We start from the raw sequence: 23,300 nt of genomic DNA on the forward strand, positions 1-23,300 counted from the left end.
ACCTCCACCTCCCAGGTTCAAGAGATTCTCCTGTTTTAGCCTCCCTAGTAGCTGGGATTACAGGCACCAGCTACCACATGCGGCTACTTTTTGTATTTTTAGTAGAGATGGGGGATTTATCATGGCCAGGCTGGTCTCGAACTCCTGACCTCAAGTGATCAACCTGCTTTGCCTCCCGAGGTGCTGGGATTACAGGCGTGAGCCACCACACCTGGGCAAAAATGAAAAAATTTTAAAAGTAAAAAAAAGTATGTACAGCTATATTTTTAAAAATTTGCCCTTCTCTTTAAAAACCTGAATCATTAAATATACAATCAACTCCCCCCACCACCAATGTTGGGTGAAAAGTGAAATACTTACTCCGCAGTATTCAAGCATGTGAATAATTTCTTCTTCATAAACTGTCTGGGTATAATACTGCTTTTCCAGCTCCCTCCAATTAATTGATTTACTCAACACACCCTGAAATAATAAGCTAAATTAAGATTAAACCACATCATAAGCAATTTGCCCAATACTTTTATTCTTATTACTGTGTGGAAAAGAGTTAACATAGCAGGCTGGAGACTGTCTATCCTTTTTTTTTTTTTTAAGAGACAAAGTCTCTCATTCTGTGGCCTAGGCTGGAGTGCAATGGCACCATCTCAGCTTACTGCAACCTCTACCTTCTGGGTTCAAGTGATTCTCCTGTCTCAGCCTCCCAAGCAGCTGGGACTACAGGCAAGTGCCACCACACCTGGCTAATTTTTATATTTTTAGTAGAGACAGAGTTTCATCATGTTGTCCATGCTGGTCTTGAACTCCTGACCTCAGGTGATCCACTCACCTCGGCCTCCCAAAGTGCTGGGATTACAGGTGTGAGCTGTCCCACTTGGCCCAAGACTGCCTATCTTTAGCCTGCTTGTAAGGTTGGCCCTTAGCTGGAGTCTGGGAACTTGGCCAGTAAATAGGTTTCTATACTTACATAAAACTTTCCCTAAATGATAAGAGTGGGTCACTATGCTTAAACTGCTTATATAAACAATGCCGTTTCTGCTGCACACCTGCTTTCCTTCTGAAATTTTGGTGCATGCTGGGCAAAAGTTATCTAAGTCACTAACCCCTGATAAAAACTCTGGACTGCTAGGCTCAGGGGAGCTTCACTGATGAACAGCACTTTGCACTTATTATCAATAATTATTGCTGAAAGAATTAAACATGAACTGTAACAGTCCACTGGGAGAGGACTCTTGGAAGCTTGTTCCTGGTTTCCTTCAGACTCTGCCTCATGCATTTTTCCTTTTGTTCACTGTGTTGTATTTTTTTTGCTGTAGTTAACCCTTAGTCATGATTATGACTATATCCTGAGTGCTATGATTCTTTCTATGAATCACCAAAGCTGATGGTGGTTTTGGGGACTTCCAAAACAATTACCTCTAATTATATATAGCTACCTAATATTAATTACAATTAAATTACCGTAGTGAAGACCCCAGATGCTGTGGACCAAGACAGGCATGGAATCAATGGCATGGGCTTAGGCCAGTTGGATACCGCTAAGGAAGCCATCTGTAATGTAACAGTTTAGAGAGCTTGTGTTTAGAGTTTCTATTCATTAAAATAAAAAATATTTAATATTAAGAAGTATTCCGTGCAGTAAGTAGTTGGTTAGATAAACACAAAGTCTGCAAACATTAGTGAGAATGCCTAGCAACCTCATTAAACTTCCCAAATCATTAATTCAACAACATTTAATTTTTCCCTTAGAAAGCAACAAAATGTAATAGAAAACTTAAACCTCAAGACCCTTCACTGAGAGCCACTTTTTACTGTGTAAATATGAAGCAAAGATGCTGAGACGTAGATGCTGGGCAGCAGAGTAAGCACACTCATTACTTAAGTGACTTGCTCAGATACAGCAAAATCACAACTATAAAACATCAGACCATTGAGGCTGACTGAGTATGCAAAGAATTTGGTGAACTACAAAGCAGATTATATAACAGATATAAAATAATATAATATGTGTTTAGAGAAGGAAAAATTTACTCTCTCTTTTGGAGAAGGTAGTACTTTATCTTCTGGAAAAGTAACTTTCCCTTCTGGGTTGGAGGAATCAGAAGGGAAAGGCAGGCTTCACGGAATGGCTGAGTCTTGCAGAGGAATGAAAGATAGGGTCTTATCTTCCACAGAAAGAAATCAGTATGATCAAAGGCAGTAAGGTGAGAATGCACAGGGTCTCATAGGGAAACAGCCAATGTACTTTAGTTGGGATGGTCAATAGGCACATGTGGCCAATGGAGTGAGGGAGATAAGAAGGGCTAGAAAGATTGATCAGGATCAGATGAGAGGTTCTTTGTTCTATAGATAATGGGAAATTAATAAAGAGAATTGAGTAAAGGAGTAGTATTGTCAAAGAAATGATTCAAAAAAGGTAACATGATAGTAGTTTACAGGATTGAGTAGAGAAGGGGAGAGCTGAGGTAGGAAGACCAGTTAATAGGCAGTAATCCAGGTGAAAGTTATAAGAACCTGTCCTAGGTGTTAACAATGGAAACACTACTAGATAGGAAAATAAATCCTTTTCCGTCTTCTGTTTCACTGTCAGGTGGTTGTTTTGAATTTAAGTTTTTGAACTTAATTTTCTAATTCAAGTGACATAGAGAACCTTCATATTATCATTATTATTATTTTGAGATAGAATCTTGTTTCTGTCTAGATCATCTAATCTGGAGTGCAGTGGCACGATCACAGCTCGTTGCAGTCTCAAACTCTGTGGCTCAAGTGATCCTCCCACCTGAGACTCCTGAATACCCACAATTACAGAGATGTACCACCATGCCTGGCTAATTATTTAAACAATTTTTTTGTAGAGACAGGGTCTCACTATATTGCCTGGGTTGGGGTATGATTAATTTTTAGGCCAGTGCAATGACTCACATATATAATCCCAGCACTTTGGGAGGCTAAGCTGTGTGGATTACTTGAGCTCACACAAAAACAAAATAATAATAATTTTTTAAAAATGTTCTGAGTGACTAGTATGTGCCAAGTAATAAATCAGAGCATATTCCTGACCTTCAATATTCCAACTGCTTCATGGAGAAAACAGACTGCTAAACAAGTCAGTACAGTACAGTACAGTACAGTAAAAAGTTACTGAGAGTTTGACGTGCAGTCTGGAGGTAAGGCTGGGTGTCACTGATGAAACAGAAGGGTAAGCTGTTACTCAGCTAGCTGTAGGAGAATAAGGGAGCACTAGAGGGATGCTAGCATGTGACACAGCTGGAGCCCAGTACATATGCAAGCTTTTGGCAGGTTTTGAACAAGACAGAACAAAGATTAGATTTAGAAAGATAACTGTAGTTATGGTGTAGAGGAGAAATGGTTAAGAAAAAGATTAATAAGGCCGGGTGCGGTGGCTCACGCCTGTAATCCAAGCACTTTGGAGGCCAAGGCGGGTGGATCACCTGAGGTCAGGAGTTCAAGACCAGTCTGACCAACATGGTGAAATCCTGTCTTAAAAAAAAAGGTTTGGCCAGGCACGGTGGCTCATGCCTGTAATCCTAGCACTTTGGGAGGCCGAGGTGGGTGAATCACCTGAGGTCAGAAGTTCAAGACCAGCCTGGCCATCATGGTGAAACCCCATCTTAAAAAAAAAAATTAAAAAAAAAAAAAAAATATATATATATATATACATAAAAAGATTAATAAGAGAAAAGACTAGAGACAGAGAAAGCAATTAGGAATACATTTTAGTACACTCTAAAAGGCCGACAAAGTAAAGTTCGTGGTGGTACTAGGGAGATAGATAAATGGAAAGTATTTTCCAATTCAGGTATTTTGACCAATGTAACAGCAAAATTGGGCATTTATACTTGAGACTTGAAAAGTTAAATTTTATATTTTTAAATAAAATATTAAATCTACTATCTGAGATACAACTGTGGAGTACAATCAATGTCTATATAAATCATACAAAAAATTAACATCACTACTTCATAATTGGATCAAAGCTTGGAATCTGTGTCTGCTTCCTACTTTTACCAAAACGAATTCTGTTCCTAAAGCGAATTTTTTAAATAACCAGGTTCTCTAGATCTTATAAACTTAAACATAATTAAATGTAAGCAGAAATAAAAAGGCTTACGTGTCCTCCCATGGATATTCCAGTCATTCCTAAAGGGCCATAACCTTCCCTCTCTAGCCAGTGCAACAGGGCTGCAGATTCTAAAACAAGAGCTCCTCCCATCACAAAAAGGTCAGACACATTTTTTAAGCTGGACCTTCTAGACTCACAAAACAAAATAGAAAATGATTATTTTATGTATTTACATGCTAATATATGCAAACTTACAGACTTCATGTATTTCTTTTAAAGGACCAGATAGTTAAGTCAAACAACGTAATAAATTGGAATTAAGGCCAGGCATGGTGGCTCATGCCTGTAATCCCAGCACTTTGGGAGGCTGAGGTGGGTGGATGAGGTCATGAGTTCAAGACCAGCCTGGGCAACATGGTGAAACCTTGTCTTTACTAAAAATACAACAATTAGCAGGGCATGGTAGTGCATGCCTGTGATCCTAGCTATGCGAAAAACTGAGGCACAATAATTGCTTGAACCCAGGAGGCAGAGGCTGCAGTGGGCCGAGATTGTGCCACTGCACTTCAGCCGAGGTAACAGAGTGAGACCCTGTCTCAAAAAGAGAAAAAAAATGGAATCAGACAGCTGCTAACATTGTTCTACATATCCAATCACCTAAAACTTAATCAAAAAATGTTCCTGTTCTACAGCACATAATCTTTACTGAAATTATTAGAATAGAATTTAAAGCATAACTTTTTTTTTTTAATCTGAGATGGAGTCTTGCTCTGTTGCCCAGGCTAGAGTGCAGTAGCATCTCATTTCACTGCAGTGTCCACCTCCTTGGTTCAAACAATTCTCCTGTCTCAGCTTCCCGAGTAGCTGGGAATACAGGCGTGCGCCACCACACCTGGCTAATTTTTGTATTTTTAGCAGAGACAGGGCTTCACTATGTTGGCCAGCCTGGTCTTGAACTCCTGAGCTCAAGTGATGGGCCTGCCTTGGCCTCCCAAAGTGCTGGGATTACAGGCTTGAGCCACCGTGTCCAGCCCAAAATTTTCTTTCTTTTTGTTTTGAGACAAGGTCTCACTCTCATTGCCCAGGCTGTAGTAAAGTGGCTTGATCATGGCTCACAGTAGCCTTGTCTTTCCGGGCTCAGGGGATTCTCCCACCTCAGGCTCCTGAGTAGCTGGGACTACATGTATGCACCACTATGCCTGGCTAATTTTTTTTTTTTTTTTTTTTTTTTTGAGATGGAGCTTTGCTCTTGTCACCCAGGCTGGAATGCAATGGTGCAATCTTGGCTCACTGCAACCTCTGCCTTCTGGGTTCAAGCGATTCTCCTGCCTCAACCTCAAGTAGTTGTAATTACAGGTGTCCACACCATGCCCAGCTAACTTTTGTATTTTTAGTAGAGATGGGGTTTCACCATGTTGGCCAGGCTGGTCCAGAACTCCTGACCTCAGGTGACCCATCAGCCTCAGCCTTTCAAAGTGCTGGGATTACAGGTGTGAGCCACTGCGCCCCGCCTTTTTTTTTTTTGGTATATTTTGTAGAGGCAGTGTTTTGCCATATTGGCCAGGGTGATCTTAAACTTCTGGACTCACACAATCTGCCCACCTCAGCCTTCCAAAGTGCTGGGATTATAGGTGTAAGCCACCGCACCCAGCCAGCAAGCCATTTCTTACTATGAATTGTGAAAAATCAAACAAATACATTGAGCCATTATTAAATTTCTTGAGAATGCAGTATGTGATAGAATATTTTATAAACATTATGATTCTCACAACAATTCTACATGGAAGAAATTACATAGTATTCCCATTTTATGACTGAAGTAATTAGTAAATAACATGTTACAATTCTAACCTATGTCTGTATGACTTCAAAGTCAGTCTTTCTATTAAACCCTGGCTGTCTCTCAAAGGACCTCAGTAAACTCTTTGTGGTTTTTAACCAATTTATGGATAAGGTAAAAATCACATACCTAATTCTGAATTCTGGGCTTGGTTCCAGAGTGAAAATTCTTGAACTACTTAGCTTGGCCTTTAATTTTTCTTTCTTTTTTTTTTTTTTGAGACAGTCTTGCTCTCGTCAGGCTGGAGTACAGTGGCATGATCTTGGCTCACTGCAACCTCCGACTCCTGGGTTCAGCTAATTTTTGTATTTATTTTTTTTTTACTAGAGACAGGGTTTCACTGTGTTGGCCAGGATGGCCTCGATCTCTTGACCTTGTGATCCACCCACCTTCGCCTCCCAAAGTGCTGAAATTACAGGCATGAGCCAGTGTGCCTGGGTAGCCTTTAATTTTTCATAAGGCTTCACAAAGTTCATTATAAACTATCAAGGTTCATTCTAAACTATTCTTCATGGTATACATATGTGCCTCTGCCCCATCCCACTTTCACCTATACTTCTTTCATGCCATGACCATATAGAACATGGGACTTCCAAATCTACCTCTCTAGCACTTTCCAACTGCCTATTTGACTTCTCCACCTGCAGGTTTAACCAAGATTACAGATTTGACACATCTTTTTTTTTTTTGAGTTGGAGTTTTGCTCTTGTTGCCCAGGTTGTGGCACGATCTCGCCTCACTGCAACCTCCGCCTCCCAGGTTCAAGTGATTCTCCTACCTCAGCCTCCCGAGTAGCAGGGATTACAGGCATGTGCCACCATGCCTGGCTAAAGTTTTTGTCCTTTAGTAGAGGGGTTTCTCCACGTTGGTCAGGCTTGTCTCAAACTCCTGACCTCAGATGATCCTCCTGCCTTGGCCTCCCAAAGTGCTGGGATTACAGGCATAAGCCACTGGGCCCAGTCTCAAATTTGACACATCTAAGTCAGAACTTTTGATTTCTTTCCCACAACATCCAATTCATAAACAACTCCTATCATTTCAACTACTACATAATATCTTGAATCCAAGAAAACTTCTTTCCATTTCCACTACCACCTAGTTATACTAGTTACTACTGTTTCTTGGATCATTGAGCTTCCTATTTGTTTTCTCTGCTGCTATTCTTGCCCCAGTAAACCAAAGTAGGTCTTTAAAAATATAAATCAGGCAACTCATTTCCTTAAAGTCCTCTAGACACTTCCCATTGCACTCTCAGATCATTCACATTCAAAGTATGATGGCCCTTCATCATGTGGTCCTTGTCTTTCCTTTTTTTTTTTTTTGAGACAGAGTCTTGCTCTGTTGTCCAGGTTGGAGTGCAGTGGCGTGATATCGGCTCACTGCAACCTCTGCCTCCTGGGTTCAACCGATTCTCCCGCCTTGGCCTCCCGAGTAGCAGGGACTACAGGTGTGAACCACCATGCCTGGCTAATTTTTGTTTTTTTTTTAGTAGAGAGAAGGTTTTACTATGTTGGTCAGGCTGGTTTCGAACTCCTGACCCCAACTGATCCACCCACCTCAGCCTCCAAAGTGCTGGGATTACAGGCGTGAGCCACTGCACCCGGCCCTTGCCTATCTTTCTGACCTCATCTTGTACTACTCTCCCCTCCTGATGCTTTCATTGGGCTTTTCATTTACTTTTCCTTCTCAGTGGCTGATCTTCTTTCAAGTCTTCCTGCAGGTGGCTCCTTCTCATTACATCATGTTCTCATATATAATACTGTTACTAAACTGCACACCATATTACTCTTTATACAGTTGCCCTGCTTTATTTCTTTCTTTTTTTTTTTTTTAATTTTTTATTGGATTTTAGGTTTTGGGGTACATGAGCAGAGCATGCAAGACAGTTGCGTAGGAACACACATGGCAGTGTGCTTTTCTTTCCTTCTCCCCTTCACCCACATTTGGCATTTCTCCCCAGGCTATCCCTCCCTACCTCCCCCTCCCACTGGCCCTCCCCTTTTTCCCCCAATAGACCCCAGTGTTTAGTACTCCCCTTTCTGTGTCCATGTGTTCTCATTTTTCATCACCCGCCTATGAGTGAGAATATGCGGTGTTTCATTTTCTGTTCTTGTGTCAGTTTGCTGAGGATGATGTTCTCCAGATTCATCCATGTCCCTACAAACGAAACAACCTCATCGTTTCTGATTGCTGCATAATATTCCATGGTGTATATGTGCCACATTTTTCCAATCCAGTCTATTATCAATGGGCATTTGGGTTGATTCCAGGTCTTTGCTATTGTAAACAGTGCTGCAATGAACATTCGTGTACATGTGTCCTTATAGTAGAACGATTTATAATCTTTTGGATATATACCCAGTAATGGGATTGCTGGATCAAATGGAATTTCTATTTCTAAGGCCTTGAGGAATCGCCACACTGTCTTCCACAATGGTTGAACTAATTTACACTCCCACCAACAGTGTAAAAGTGTTCCTTTTTCTCCACATACTCTCCAACATCTGTTGTCTCCAGATTTTTTAATGATCGTCATTCTAACTGGCGTGAGATGGTATCTCAATGTGGTTTTGATTTGCATCTCTCTGATGACCAGTGACGATGAGCATTTTGTCATATGATTGTTGGCCTCATATATGTCTTCTTTCGTAAAGTGTCTGTTCATATCCTTTGCCCACTTTTGAATGGGGTTGTTTGATTTTTTCCTGTAAATCCGTTTGAGTTCTTTGTAAATTCTGGATATCAGCCCTTTGTCAGATGGGTAAACTGCAAAAATTTTTTCCCAATCTGTTGGTTGCCGATCCACTCTAGTGACTGTTTCTTTTGCCGTGCAGAAGCTGTGGAGTTTCATTAGGTCCCATGTGTCTGTTTTGGCTTTTGTTGCCAATGCTTTTGGTGTTTTGTTCATGAAGTCCTTGCCTACTCCTATGTCCTGGATAGTTTTGCCTAGATTTCCTTCTAGGGTTTTTATCGTGCCAGGTCTTATGTTTAAGTCTTTAATCCATCTGGAGTTAATTTTAGTGTAAGGTGTCAGGAAGGGGTCCAGTTTCTGCTTTCTGCACATGGCTAGCCAGTTTTCCCAACACCATTTGTTAAACAGGGAATCCTTTCCCCCTTGCTTTTGTCAGGTTTATCAAAGATTGTATAGTTGTAGATATGTTGTGTTGCCTCCGGTGCCTCTGTTTTGTTCCATTGGTCTACATCTCTGTTTTGGTACCAGTACCATGCTGTTTTGATTACTGTAGCCTTGTAGTATAGTTTGAAATCCGGTAGTGTGATGCCCCCCGCTGTGTTCTTTTTGCTTAGAATTGACTTGGCTATGCAGGCTCTCTTTTGGTTCCATATGAAGTTCATGGTGGTTTTTTCCAGTTCTGTGAAGAAAGTCAATGGTAGCTTCATGGGGATAGCGTTGATTCTGTAAATTACTTTGGGCAGTATAGCCATTTTCACGATATTAATTCTTCCTAACCATGAACATGGAATGTTTCTCCATCTGTTTGTGTCCTCTCTGATTTCGTTGAGCAGTGGTTTGTAGTTCTCCTTGAAGAGGTCCCTTACGTTCCTTGTGAGTTGTATTCCAAGGTATTTTATTCTTTTTGTAGCAATTGTGAATGGTAGTTCGTTCTTGATTTGGCTTTCTTTAAGTCTGTTATTGGTGTAGACGAATGCTTGTGATTTTTGCACATTGATTTTATATCCTGAGACTTTGCTGAAGTTGCTTATCAGTTTCAGGAGTTTTTGGGCTGAGGCGATGGGGTCTTCTAGGTATACTATCATGTCGTCTGCAAATAGAGACAATTTGGCTTCCACCTTTCCTATTTGAATACCCTTTATTTCTTTTTCTTGCCTGATTGCTCTGGCTAGAACTTCCAGTACTATATTGAATAGGAGTGGTGAAAGAGGGCATCCTTGTCTAGTGCCAGATTTCAAAGGGAATGCTTCCAGTTTTTGCCCATTCAGTATGATATTGGCTGTTGGTTTGTCATAAATAGCTTTTATTACTTTGAGATACGTTCCATCGATACCGAGTTTATTGAGGGTTTTTAGCATAAAGGGCTGTTGAATTTTGTCAAATGCCTTCTCTGCGTCAATTGAGATAATCATGTGGTTTTTGTTTTTGGTTCTGTTTATGTGGTGAATTACGTTTATAGACTTGCGTATGTTGAACCAGCCTTGCATCCCCGGGATGAATCCTACTTGATCATGGTGAATAAGTTTTTTGATTTGCTGTTGCATTCGGTTTGCCAATATTTTATTGAAGATTTTTGCATCTATGTTCATCATGGATATTGGCCGGAGGTTTTCTTTTCTTGTTGGGTCTCTGCCGGGTTTTGGTATCAGAATGATGTTGGTATCGTAAAATGATTTGGGAAGGATTCCCTCTTTTTGGATTGTTTGAAATAGTTTTAGAAGGAATGGTACCAGCTCCTCTTTGTGTGTCTGGTAGAATTTGGCTGTGAACCCGTCTGGACCTGGGCTTTTTTTGTGCGGTAGGCTCTTAATTGCTGCCTCGACTTCTGACCTTATTATTGGTCTATTCATAGTTTCAGCTTCCTCCTGGTTTAGGCTTGGGAGGACACAGGAGTCCAGGAATTTATCCATTTCTTCCAGGTTTACTAGTTTATGTGCATAGAGTTGTTTGTAATATTCTCTGATGATGGTTTGAATTTCTGTGGAATCTGTGGTGATTTCCCCTTTATCATTTTTTATTGCATCTATTTGGTTGTTCTCTCTTTTATTTTTAATCAATCTGGCTAGTGGTCTGTCTATTTTGTTGATCTTTTCAAAAAACCAGCTCTTGGATTTATTGATTTTTTGGAGGGTTTTTCGTGTCTCAATCTCCTTCAGCTCAGCTCTGATCTTAGTTATTTCTTGTCTTCTGCTGGGTTTTGAGTTTTTTTGATCTTGCTCCTCTAGCTCTTTCAATTTTGACGATAGGGTGTCAATTTTGGATCTCTCCATTCTCCTCATATGGGCACTTATTGCTATATACTTTCCTCTAGAGACTGCTTTAAATGTGTCCCAGAGGTTCTGGCATGTTGTGTCTTCGTTCTCATTGGTTTCGAAGAACTTCTTTATTTCTGACTTCATTTCATTGTTTACCCAGTCAACATTCAACAGCCAGTTGTTCAGTTTCCATGAAGCTGTGCGGTTCTGGGCTGTTTTCTGAATTCTGAGTTCTAACTTGATTGCACTATGGTCTGAGAGGCTGTTTGTTATGATTTCAGTTGTTTTGCATTTGTTGAGCAGTGCTTTACTTCCAATTATGTGGTCAATTTTAGAGTAGGTGTGATGTGGTGCTGAGAAGAATGTCTATTCTGTGGATTTGGGGTGGAGAGTTCTGTAAATGTCTATCAGGTTTGCTTGCTCCAGGTCTGAGTTCAAGCCCTGGATATCCTTGTTGATTTTCTGTCTGGTTGATCTGTCTAATATTGACAGTGGAGTGTTAAAGTCTCCCACTATTATTGTGTGGGAGTCTAAGTCTCTTTGTAAGTCATTAAGAACTTGCCTTATGTATCTGGGTGCTCCTGCATTGGGTCCATATATGTTTAGGATCGTTAGCTCTTCTTGTTTTATCGATCCTTTTACCATTATGTAATGGCCTTCTTTGTCTCTTTTGATCTTTGTTGCTTTCAAGTCTATTTTATCAGAGATGAGAATTGCAACTCCTGCTTTTTTTTGCTCTCCATTTGCTTGGTAAATCTTCCTCCATCCCTTTATTTTGAGCCTTTGTGTATCCTTGCATGTGAGATGGGTTTCCTGGATACAGCACACTGATGGGTTTTGGATTTTTATCCAATTTGCCAGTCTGTGTCTTTTGATTGGTGCATTTAGTCCATTTACATTTAGGGTTAATATTGTTATGTGTGAATTTGACACTGCCATTTTGATGCTAGCTGGCTGTTTTGTCCGTTAGTTGTTGTAGATTCTTCATTATGTTGATGCTCTTTAGTAATTAGTGTGATTTTGGAATGGCTGGTACTGGTTGTTGCTTTCTATGTGTAGTGCCTCTTTCAGGAGCTCTTGTAAAGCAGGCCTGGTGGTGACAAAATCTCTGAGTGCTTGCTTGTTCGCAAAGGATTTTATTTTTCCTTCACTTCTGAAGCTCAGTTTGGCTTGATATGAAATTCTGTGTTGAAAGTTCTTTTCTTTAAGGATGTTGAATATTTGCCCCCACTCTCTTCTGGCTTGTAGAGTTTCTGCCGAGAGATCTGCTGTGAGTCTGATGGGCTTTCCTTTGTGGGTGACCCGACCTTTCTCTCTGGCTGCCCTTAGTATTTTCTCCTTTATTTCAACCTTGTTGAATCTGACGATTATGTGCCTTGGGGTTGCTCTTCTTGCGGAGTATCTCTGTGGTGTTCTCTGTATTTCCTGCATTTGAGTGTTGGCCTGTCTTGCTAGGTGGGGGAAATTTTCCTGGATAATGTCCTGCAGAGTATTTTCCAGCTTGGATTCATTCTCTTCATCACATTCTGGTACGCCTATCAAACGTAGGTTAGGTCTTTTCACATAGTCCCACATTTCTTGGAGACTTTGTTCATTCCTTTTTGCGCTTTTTTCTCTGATCTTCGTTTCTCGTTTTATTTCATTGAATTGATCCTTGACTTCTGATATTCTTTCTTCTGCTTGGTCAATTTGGGTATTGAAACTTGTGCATGTTTCGCGAAGTTCTCGTATTGTGTTTTTCAGCTCCTTTAATTCATTCATATTCCTCTCTAAGGTATCCATTCTTGTTATCATTTCCTCAAATCTTTTTTCAAGGTTCTTAGTTTCTTTACGTTGATTTAAAACATGTTCTTTTAGCTCATAAAAGTTTCTCATTATCCACCTTCTGAAGTCTAATTCCGTCATTTCGTCACTGTCATTCTCCGTCCAGCTTTGTTCCCTTGCTGGTGAGGAGTTTTGGTCCTTTCTAGGTGGTGAGGTGTTCTGGTTTCGGGTGTTTTCCTCCTTTTTGCGCTGGTTTCTTCCCATCTTTGTGGATTTATCCACCTGTCGTCTGTGTAGTTGCTGACTTTTTGATTGGATCTCTGAGTGGACACCCAGATTGTTGATGATGGAGTATTTCTGTTACTTGGTTTTCCTTCTACCAGTCTAGCCCCTTCGCTGTACGACTACTGAGGTCCACTCCAGGCCCTGCTTGTCTGGGGTGCACCTGTAGCGGCTGCGGAACAGCGAGGGATGCTACCAGTTTCTTTTTCTGCTATGTTTGTCCCAGGATGATGTCTGCCGAATGTCAGTCTTATGGATATAGAGGGGTCAGGGAGTTGCTTGAGGAGACAATCTGTAGGAGCTCAAGTGCTGAGCTGTGAGCTCTGTTGTTCATTCAGGGCTGCTAGGCTGCTATGTTTAGTTCTGCTGCAACATAACTCGTAAGAAAACCCCTTTTTTTTCCTCAGATGCTCTGTCTGGGCGGGGGTTGGGGCTTTCCTTGTGAGTGTCCGCCTCACTGTCCTGCCCAGCTAGGAGGCAGTCTAGTCACTTTTTGCCTGCCGAGGCTCCGCCCTGTTGGTGTGAGGTTAGCCCTTTTCCTGCAGGCTCCGCCCTTCTGCTGTGGTCTCTGCCCTGTTGCCACGGGCTACGCCCTGCGGCGGAGTCTCTCTGTTGTACCGGGTTGCCTCGGCAGCGGCAGGCTGTGTCAGCAATGGGCGTGTACCTCAGTAGGGGCTGATTGCCTCGGTAATGGCTGACGCCCCTCCCCCACGGAGCTGCGCTTTAAAAAAAAAACCTATTCACCGGGAGCATTTGGAATCGCTATTTTGTTTGTTGCACTGCGCTCCCCAAACGCTGAGTCCCTGGGATTTCCTGGGCTGGGTCACAGTTCAAGTCCCGTTCAGTCTGAAGTTCAGCCCTCTCGGGTCTTAGTTTGCCGGTTCAACAGGGCACCCGTAACAGTGCGCTTTTGTATGGAGCGCTGTGGAGCGCCTCTGCGCTCAGGCGCGGGCTGGAGCCGCACCGGCTGCCGGCTATGCCAGCGGAGACCTCTGTCTGGCGTCCCACGTCTCTTTTATACCTGGGAATTTCTCCGTTCTGTGGGCAACTAAGATTCCTCTGGAAATGCTTCCCCGACTCACCCTCTCCGTGCGTCCAGCGAGAGCTTCCTGCCCTGCTTTATTTCATTCACTGGGCATTGATAAATATCTGAAATAACCTTATTTATTGTTATCTATCTCCTATACTAGAATATGAACTTTATGAGTGTTGCCTTATTGTTGCTGTATTCCCAGTGTCTAGCATCAAATATTCATTGAATGAACCAAACCAAACACAATATATATTATGAAAATGCAAAAAAAATTCAAAGTTTATCATTTTAAAAGACTGAAATCTCACGCCTGTAATCCCAGCACTTTGGGAGGCCGAGGCAGGCGGATCACGAGGTCAAGAGATCGAGACCATCCTGGCCAACATGGTGAAACCCCGTCTCGATTTAAAAAAAAAAAGACTGAAATGTTCATCTTCGGATTTTCTATACTATGCATTGTAGGAATAAACAGTGTCAATTTACACAAAGTAATTGTGCCACCATGCGCATATTAGTAATCTAATTATACAAAGTAAATGTACTTTAAAAGGGAAAAGGCAGGCTAGGTATGGTGGCTCATGCCTATAATCCCAGCACTTTGGGAGGCTGAGGTGGGCAGATTACTTGAGGTCAAGAGTTCGAGACCAGCCTGACCAACATGGTCTCTATTAAAAATACAAAAATTATCCAGGAATGGTGGCGCATGCCTGTCATCCCAGCTATTTAAGAGGCTGAGGCGGGAGAATCCTTGAACCCAGGAGTCAGAGGTTCCAGTGAGCTGAGATCACACCAATGCACTCTAGCCTAGGTGACGGAGTGACTCCGTCTCAAAAAACGCCCCCCAAAAAAAACATAAAAGGAAAGAGTTTTATCATTTCTTCATTAATAGTTTCATAAACAAAATATATCTTAAGTCTACCTATTAAAATTGTTTATTGTATTTCCTTAACAGACATTAAAATGCAAAAATCTTAAATATAAGAATTAAAGTCAGTATTCATTCTACAGTTTTATAACAGAAATCCTCCCCATTAATATTTAGATATTCAATTTAGAGATGGTTAACTGAAGGCAATCAAAATTTTAATACTGATGGATATTTGGTAAAAAGACTGCAAAAATAAAGGTGATATATACTTACACTTGGTCCTTGGGTTTCCTGCAGCCATTTAAGAATGTGGGTCAAAGAGAAAGTTTTAAAATAAGTAATTTTGTTTGTCTGAGAGTACATTAAATAGTTAAATTTTACACAATTTAATACTGAAAAACTTCATCCTAGTTAAGTAGGCTGTTTAGAAGTTCATAAGTTTTCAACTTAATTATTTTCCTTTTTAAAAATAGCTTTATTAATACAGATAATCATATATCACATAATTCAGCCAATAAAATATACCTATTAATGTTTTCAGTATATTAACAGGGTTATACAATCTTCAATTTAAATTTAAAATGAAATTTATTGATTTAGTTTAGTTCATTTATATAATTTTTATTATCAAAAATCCAAAAAGTACAAAAAAGCATATTAAAAAACAACTATTTTGTCTACAGACACAATTATATTAACATTTTGGTATATTCCTTTCAGTATTTTTCTTTATGCACTTTTTTTTTTTTTTTTTAAAAACAGGGTCTGGCTCTGTCACCTGGGTTGGAGTACAGTGACGTGATCTCAGCTCACTGAAACTTCCCCCTCCCAGGTTCAAGCAATTCTTCTGCCTCAGCTTCCTAAGTTGCTGGGATTATAGGTGCACGCCACCATGCCTGGCTAATTTTTGTATTTTTAGTAGAGACAGGGTTTTGCCATCTTGGCGAGGTTGGTCTCAAACTCCTGACCTTACGTGATCCTCCTGCCTCAGTCTCCCAAAGTGCTGGGATTACAGGCCTGAGCAACTGTGCCAGGCCAATGCAGTTTTTGCTTTGAATTTTGTTTTTAGTTTTTTTGCATACCTGTGCCACACTATGGAGTTTTATATTCTATTTTCTTTTTTTGAGAGAGTTTCACTCTTTTTGCCCAGGCTGGAGTGCAATTGTGCAATCTCGGCTCACTGCAACCCCCATCTCCTGGGTTCAAGTGATTCTCCTGGCTCAGCCTCCCGAGTAGCTGGGATTACAGAGGTGCACCAGCATGCCTGGTTAATTTTGTATTTTTAGTAGAGACGGGGTTTCACCATGTTGGCCAGGTTGGTCTTGAACTCCTGACCTCAGATGACCCACCCACCTTGGCCTCCCAAAGTGCTGAGAGTACAGGCGTGAACTATTGCGCCCAGCCTTTATCCTATTTTCACATCAGAAATACTTCTCATACACTATTGTAAACTAATAACAGTTAAAAGCTACTGAATGCTTATTATTTATCAGGCACTGTTCTAGACAGTATTAATCACTTAATAAACTCAATAACCCAAGAGATTATTCTCATTTACCAATGAGAAAACTGAGGTACTAAAAGGTTATGTACACGTACAAGGTCACAAAGGTAGTAAGCGGTAGAGAAATAAATATAACACAGCCAACTGCATAAAATTCCAATGTTATGAAACACAGTTTACATAACTATATCTATTTTAGACATTCAGCTATTTCGAATGCTTTACTATCATAAATAAAGCTATACAGATGTGTTTTTGTTATTTTCTTTTTTTCTTAGTTTTTATTCTTAGAATACATTTCCCAGAATCAAAATCATTCTGTCATGGGATATGATATTTCAAAGCTCCTGATACATATGGTAATAAATGTTTTCCCAAATGGTTGAACTGATTTTCAGTCACTAGTAACAAGAGTGCCCATTTCACAGCAGCCTGACCAGTACTGTGTTTTATTTTTTAAAAATAGTTGACCATTGTTGTTTTAACGCTACATTTATTACCAGCAACGTTGAACATTTCTTTATATCTGTGCATCAGTTTCATTTCTTCTTCTGTGAATAGTCTGATTTCATCTTGAAAATCAAGTTAAGAACTGTTCTAAACCTCAACTGATACTGTAAATTGCATTTAAAACATGAGTGTTTCCTTAATAGCAAATATTTGACTTACTAACATTGAAATCTAGCACGTCTCCAAAGAAATAGAAGTACAATTTCTTTACTATACAAGTGTAATCCTTACATTAATTTTTAAAAGGCATCTTGTTTCTTAAGTATTTTCTGAACTGATGACTAGATTTACTGGTTTAGAAAAGTTGGTTACTATCTATCATTCCTTTTGGTGACTACATATATCAATAAATAAACAAGACAAAAGATTTCTTAGATATCACAAAAGGATATAATAAGGGTTTTCTAACAATAAAGAAGCCATTCGGGCTTCTTTAATCATAGGACGGGCCATTAGTGTTCGTCGCCTCCAGTAATGCTAAGGAAACAGAAGAACACATACTCAAAGGATATAGGAGCCACATCTGTTAAGAAGAATATGTCAACAAATTATCTAGAAATTAAAGCATTATAATAAAGTCTTTTTTTTCCCTTAATGCCACTAATAAGCCAATATAATAAAGTCTTACATGATCTCCTGTTCCAGCAAGATGAATGCATACAGGTCTATATTTGCTGTTCCATTCTTTAGGCACAATAAATTGGAACCTATTTTTAAAAGCACAGACATATCAATAAAATTCTCTTTAAAGGGCTTTCAATAAAAACTTTCAATTCTTAAAAATCTTACATTTAAATTATTTGAGAGAAAAGATCAGTGTAAATTTTGACATTCAAATTGTAATAACTATATTAAGTTGTCCAAAAGCTACAAAGATATTGTAAATCTGCTTTCTGTTTAGATATTAAAATCGTCAATACAACATAAACATAGAATTTATTGTCACTATTCTTTACCTTGTTCAATATCACAACTTTATAAATACATAATGAAATTTTCTTATCTTGTAGAGACACCACCGTGTATGAGTAAGTCTTAAAAGAAATAATTTTTTCTTTTGAGATGGAGTCTTGCTCTGTCACCCAGGCTAGAGGGCAGTGGCATGATTTCGGCCTGCTGCAACCTCTGCTTCCCGGGTTCAAGCAGTTCTCTTGCTTCAGCCTCTCGTGTACTGGGAGTACAGGTGCATACCACCAGGCCCAGCTAATTTTTGTATTTTTAGTAGAGATGGGGTTTCAACATGTTGGCCAGACTGGTCTTGAACTCCTGACCTTGTGATTCACCCACCTCAGCCTCCCAAAGTGATGGGATTACAAGCGTGAGCCACCACACCTGGCCAAAAGAAATAACTCTTTAGATATAGCTCAACATTTTCTCTTTGCAAAAGAAATGCTTGGCTGTACAAGCTGTTGATGTATCAATAAAACAGTTTATGTTGTCTTTTTCTTTTTAACTTTTAGTGTGCGATAGACTCTGATTCGTTAAAATTTTGATACTTACAAGTAAAGTCAATCCATGCCAGAAAACAAAAAACACAAACGCAGTTTTCTCTCTTTGACTTTTTTTTTCTTTTTAAAGTCCAAAGCAACTCTCTGTTTTTTTTTGAGACAGGGTCTTGCTGTTGCCCAGGCTGAAGTGCAGTGGCATGATAACAGCTCACTGCAGCCTCAACTTCCTGGGCTCAAGTGATCCTCCCACTTTAACCTCCGAGATAGCTGGGATTACAGGTATCTGCTACCAAGCCCAACTAATTTTTTAGTTTTTGTAGAGGGATCTTGCTATGTTGCCCAGGCTGGTCTCAAACACCTAGACTCAAACGATCCTCCCGCCTTAGCCTCCCAAAATGCTGGGATTACAGGCATGAGCCATCGTACCTCACTTTTGTTTTTTCTTAGTGTAGTATTTTGGTCCTCATTTAATGTTTTATTTATCCACCATGGCCTCTTGAATAAGTGAGATTACAGACAAGAGTTAACATACCTGTCCGTTTTAACCATTTTTAAGCTTATGATTCAGTGACATTAAGTACAGTAACATGGCTGTGCAACCATCACTATCGCCTATCTTCAAAACATTTTTATCTTCCCAAACATTTCTCATTTTAATTTCCTTAGCAGTTCATACTTACAGACGAGGTTTCACTGTGTCAGCCAGAATGGTCTTGATCTTCTGACCTTGTGATCCACCCATCTCGGCCTCCCAAAGTGCTGGGATTACAGGTGTAAGCTACTGTCCGGCCTAGTATGGTTTAATAATTATTCCTGTTTTGTGCTGATGGGAACTCTTTTCTTTTTTCATTTTGAGACGGAGTTTCGCTCGTTACCCAGGCTGGAGTGCAATGATGGTGTGATCTCGGCTCACCGCAACCTCCGCCTTCTGGGTCCAGGCAATTCTCCTGCCTCAGCCTCCCGAGTAGCTGGGATTACAGGCACATGCCACTGTGCCCAGCTAATTTTTTTGTATTTTTAGTAGAGACAGGGTTTCACCATGATGACCAGGATGGTCTCGAACTCTTGACCTCGTGATGCACCCGCCTCGGCCTCCCAAAGTGCTGGGATTACAGGCGTGAGCCACCGCGCCCAGCCTTTTTTTTTTTTTTTGAGACAGAGTCTTGCTCCATCGCCTAGGCTGGAGTGTAGTGGTGCGATCTTGGCTCACTGCAACCTCCATCTCCCAGATTCAAGTGATTCTCCTGCCTCAGCTGGGACTACAGGTGTGCACCACCACTCCTGGTTAATTTTTGCACTTTTAGTAGAGACGTGATTTCACCATACTGGCCAGGCTGGTCTCGAACTCCTGGCCTCGTGATCTGCCCACCCTGGCCTCCCAAAGTGCTGGGATTAGAGGTATGAGCCACTGTGCCTGGCCTTTAATAAGAATTCTTTATTGCAGTACTAACTGACCACCCACCTAATTAATCTTAGTCATTGGTCTGTCTGCTCAAATTCTACTATCTTCTAACAGTCTTCCCCAGTACCCCATGATGAATGGGTACAGGCCATGTGAATCCTCTGCCACAGCTGACTGGGCCAAGCATAAGCCAAATTAGGGCAATGAGATTTGTTTTTTTTGGTAGTATGGAATTAAGACAGACTATAGCTATATTCTGTTGAGCTTTTGGATATGATAGCTCTGTGGGGCTGTGGTAGCTGTTTTGTTAGCCGTAAGAAATGAGGAGGACAGATTGCCAATGACACAGACATAGGGCATAAAGCAGACAAAAAAGACTGTGCAATAGGGAAGAAGATGAAGTAAGAAATGTATTCCCTTGGATCTTGATGCCTTCCCATTTCCCGCTTCTAAAATCTCATGAGGTAGAAAATGCACACAGGAGGTCAGATGCAGTGGCTCATGTCTATAATCCTAGTGCTTTGGGAGGCCAAGATGGGAGGATCTCTTGAGGCTAAGAGTTGGAGACCCTGTCTTTGCAAAACTAAGAATAAAATATATTAGCTGGGTGTGTTGGCATGTTCCTGTAGTCCCAGCTACTCAGGAGGCCAAGGCAAGAGGATCACTGAAGCTCAGAAGTTTAAGGCTGGAGTGTTGTGATCAGGCCATTACATTTCACCCTGGGTGACAAAGTAAGACCCCGTCTCTTAAAAAAAAAATGCATACAAGTTGACTTGCTTTTCATTCCCTTACTGGCAAGATAACAAAAGCAACAGCATTTAAAGGAATAATAAACTAGATGACCTCTACAGGCCTTTCTCAATTCCAGCTACCTATGAATCTCAGCAATAGGAAATCAGCTGATAATAGCACAAATAGGGCAAGAAACAACAAAGAGACTTTATACCAAAGTTTCAACATGTATAATTTTTTTTTTTGAGACAGTCTTTGTTGCGAAGGCTGCAGTGCAGTGGTGTGATCTTGGCTCACTGCAACCTGTGCCTCCCGGATTCAAGGGATTCTCCTGCCTCAGCTTCCAAGTAGCTGGGATTACAGGTGTGTGCCATCACACCCAGCTACTTTTTGTATTTTTAGTAGAGACGTGGTTTTGCCACGTTGGCCAGGCTGGTCTCAAACTCCTGACCTCAGGTGATCTGCCCACCTCAGCCTCCCAAAGTGCTGGGATTACAGGTATGGCCACTGAGCCTGGCCTCATGTATAGTTTTGAATAAGGAGCTAAACATAAATTTACTGAATAAACCTTATTACTAAGATGAGTTTAAAGTTTTTCAGTTGAGGAGCTAGAACAACAGTTGAGAACAGACATAGGATAGGAGATGGCTGCAGCAGAGGCAGGGAAACACTATTTTGGTTCTTTTCTTGAATCTCACTCTGTTGCCCAGGCTGGAATGCAGTGGTGTGATCTTGGCTTGTTGCAACCTCTGCCTCCTGGGTTCAAGTGATTCTCCTTCCTCAACCTTCTAACTACAGGCGTGTGCCATCACACCCAGCTACTTTTTGCATTTTTAGTACTGACAGGGTTTCACTATGTTGGCCAGGCTGGTCTCAACCTCCTGACCTCAGTCGATCTGCCCTCCCTGGCCTCCCAAAGTGCTGTGATTACAGGTATGAGCCACCCAGCTTGGCCAAGCCTTATATTTTCTAAGGAAAAAAAACAAACCAAAAAAAACACAACAAAAAGAGGTGAGGAAAGTAGAAATGGACAAATAGAACAACTGATCTTGGAAAAAACAGATGTCAGAAAAAAAATAATTTAAAAAAATTATGGGGATAGTTTCATCACTGGGTAAAGTTGCTAAACACCACTGAACTGTACAACAGAAATGTTTTTATTTTTATTTTATTTTATGTTTTATTGAGACAGGGTCTTGCTCTACCCAGGCTAGAGTGCAGTGGCGTGATCTCAGCTTACTGCAACCATCACTTCCCAGACTCAAGTGATCCTTCCGTCTCAGCCTCCCGAGTAGCTGGGACCACCGACATGTACCAACACACTGGGCTTTTTTTTTGTATTTTTAGTAGAGACTGCTGTCTTTGCCCAGCCTGAATGGGTAAATTTTATATGTAAAATATACCTCAATAAAATTGTTTAAAAATTAAAATATACATATAAATTCTAATGTACAGACCAGAAAAATAGAAAACTTCCAAATATATAAAAAATCTTAAGTTTTTCAGAGAAAAGAATAAGCTGTATAATAAAAGGATCTTGGAAATTATGATTAAAAAGTCATTTGCTTTCTCTTTATTTTTTTCTGTTATCTCTTTATTCCTTTTCAAATTCTTTCCTATCTTTTTTTTTTAGATTAATTGGGTGTTTTTAAATTCTATTTTATCCTTCTCATTAGCTATACTTCTTTCTCTCTCTTTGGTGGTTTCTCTATAGTTTACAATGTGTATTTTAACTTAACAGAGTCTGTATTATTTGTATTAATTTTTACAATGATCAAATAATGAAGGTGAAGGCTTGAAGAAAAAGGTCAAAGAACTCTTGGTGTACAACAAAAATTCAGAGATAGAAATTACAAGAGTTAAAAGATACAGATAATATGGCCGGGCGGGGTGGCTCATGCCTGTAATCCCAACACTTTGGGAGGCCGAGGCAGGTGGATCACCTGAGATCAGGAGTTTGAGACCAGCCTGGCCAACATGGTGAAACCCTGTCTCTACTAAAAATATGAAAATTGGCTGGGTATGGTGTTGTGCACTTGTGGTCCCAACTGCTCAGGAGGCTGAGGCAGAAGAATCGCTTGAACCTGGGAGACAGACGTTTTGGTGAGCCAAGATCATGCCATCGTATTCCAGCCTGGGTGACAGAGCAAGACTCTCTCTCTCTCTTTTTTTCTTTTTTTAAAGATGGAGTCTTACTCTGTCACTAGAGTGCAGTGGCCCTGCAATCTTGGCTTACCACAACCTCTGTCTCCTGGGTTCAACGGATTCTTCTGCCTCAGCCTTGCCAGTAGTTGAGTTTATAGGTGCCCGCTACCATGCCCAGCTAATCTTTGCATTTTTAGTTGAGGCAAGGTTTTTTCATGTTTGCCAGACTGGTCTCGAACTCCTGACCTCAGGCGATCTGCCCTCCTTGGCCTCCCAAAGTGCTGAGATTACACGCATGAGCCACCACCTAGTCCCAACATCTTTTTAACAGGAATCTCAGAAAAGAATGGAGACAAAACAGGAGAAAAAAATAATTGATGAAAATTTGGTTTTTTTCCCCTCAACTGAAAGGTTCTTCTGAATGGTAGGCACAAATAATAATTAACAAAACGAAACAAAACAAAACATTATCTAACCACTAAATATACAGAAAACACCATAAAAGTTTCTAGGGAGAAACAACAGGTTACCTACAAGGGAGGAGAATCAAGTTGGTATCAAGCATTTCATCAATAATGCTGGATGACAGAAAAAAACACATTAAGGCCTTCTAAATTCTGAAGGAAGTTATTCTGAACTAAGAATAACATAAGTAGGCAAGGGGTTAACTAAGTATGAAGGATAATAAAGTCACTTTACATATGAAGAACTCAGAATGTTTATATCTACGGAACGCCATCGAAG

The 23,300-nt window shown here is 40.5% G+C and overlaps 1 protein-coding gene across 32 annotated transcripts in view; it reads right to left on the reverse strand.

Moving 5' to 3' along the window:
• Positions 1–23,300, reverse strand: part of ABHD18 (abhydrolase domain containing 18) — a 70,369-nt gene that overhangs the window by 13,887 nt on the left and 33,182 nt on the right. For 7 of the 32 annotated variants that reach the window (XM_054252927.2, XM_054252924.2, XM_078366506.1 and 4 more), the window contains 6 exons: positions 17,458–17,536; positions 17,220–17,306; positions 15,089–15,114; positions 4,130–4,268; positions 1,459–1,548; positions 361–462 (listed from right to left, as the gene is read on the reverse strand). In XM_054252927.2, the coding sequence (XP_054108902.1) occupies positions 361–462; positions 1,459–1,548; positions 4,130–4,268; positions 15,089–15,114; positions 17,220–17,306; positions 17,458–17,536 (523 nt within the window). Of the gene's footprint in view, positions 1–360; positions 463–1,458; positions 1,549–4,129; positions 4,274–15,088; positions 15,115–17,219; positions 17,353–17,457; positions 17,537–18,957; positions 19,068–23,300 lie in introns of those variants that run through there. The other 25 variants (XM_078366519.1, XM_078366513.1, XM_078366514.1 and 22 more) reach the window with 10 other exon arrangements.

Source organism: Callithrix jacchus, chromosome 3, assembly GCF_049354715.1.
Source record: "Callithrix jacchus isolate 240 chromosome 3, calJac240_pri, whole genome shotgun sequence".
NCBI lineage: Eukaryota > Metazoa > Chordata > Mammalia > Primates > Cebidae > Callithrix > Callithrix jacchus.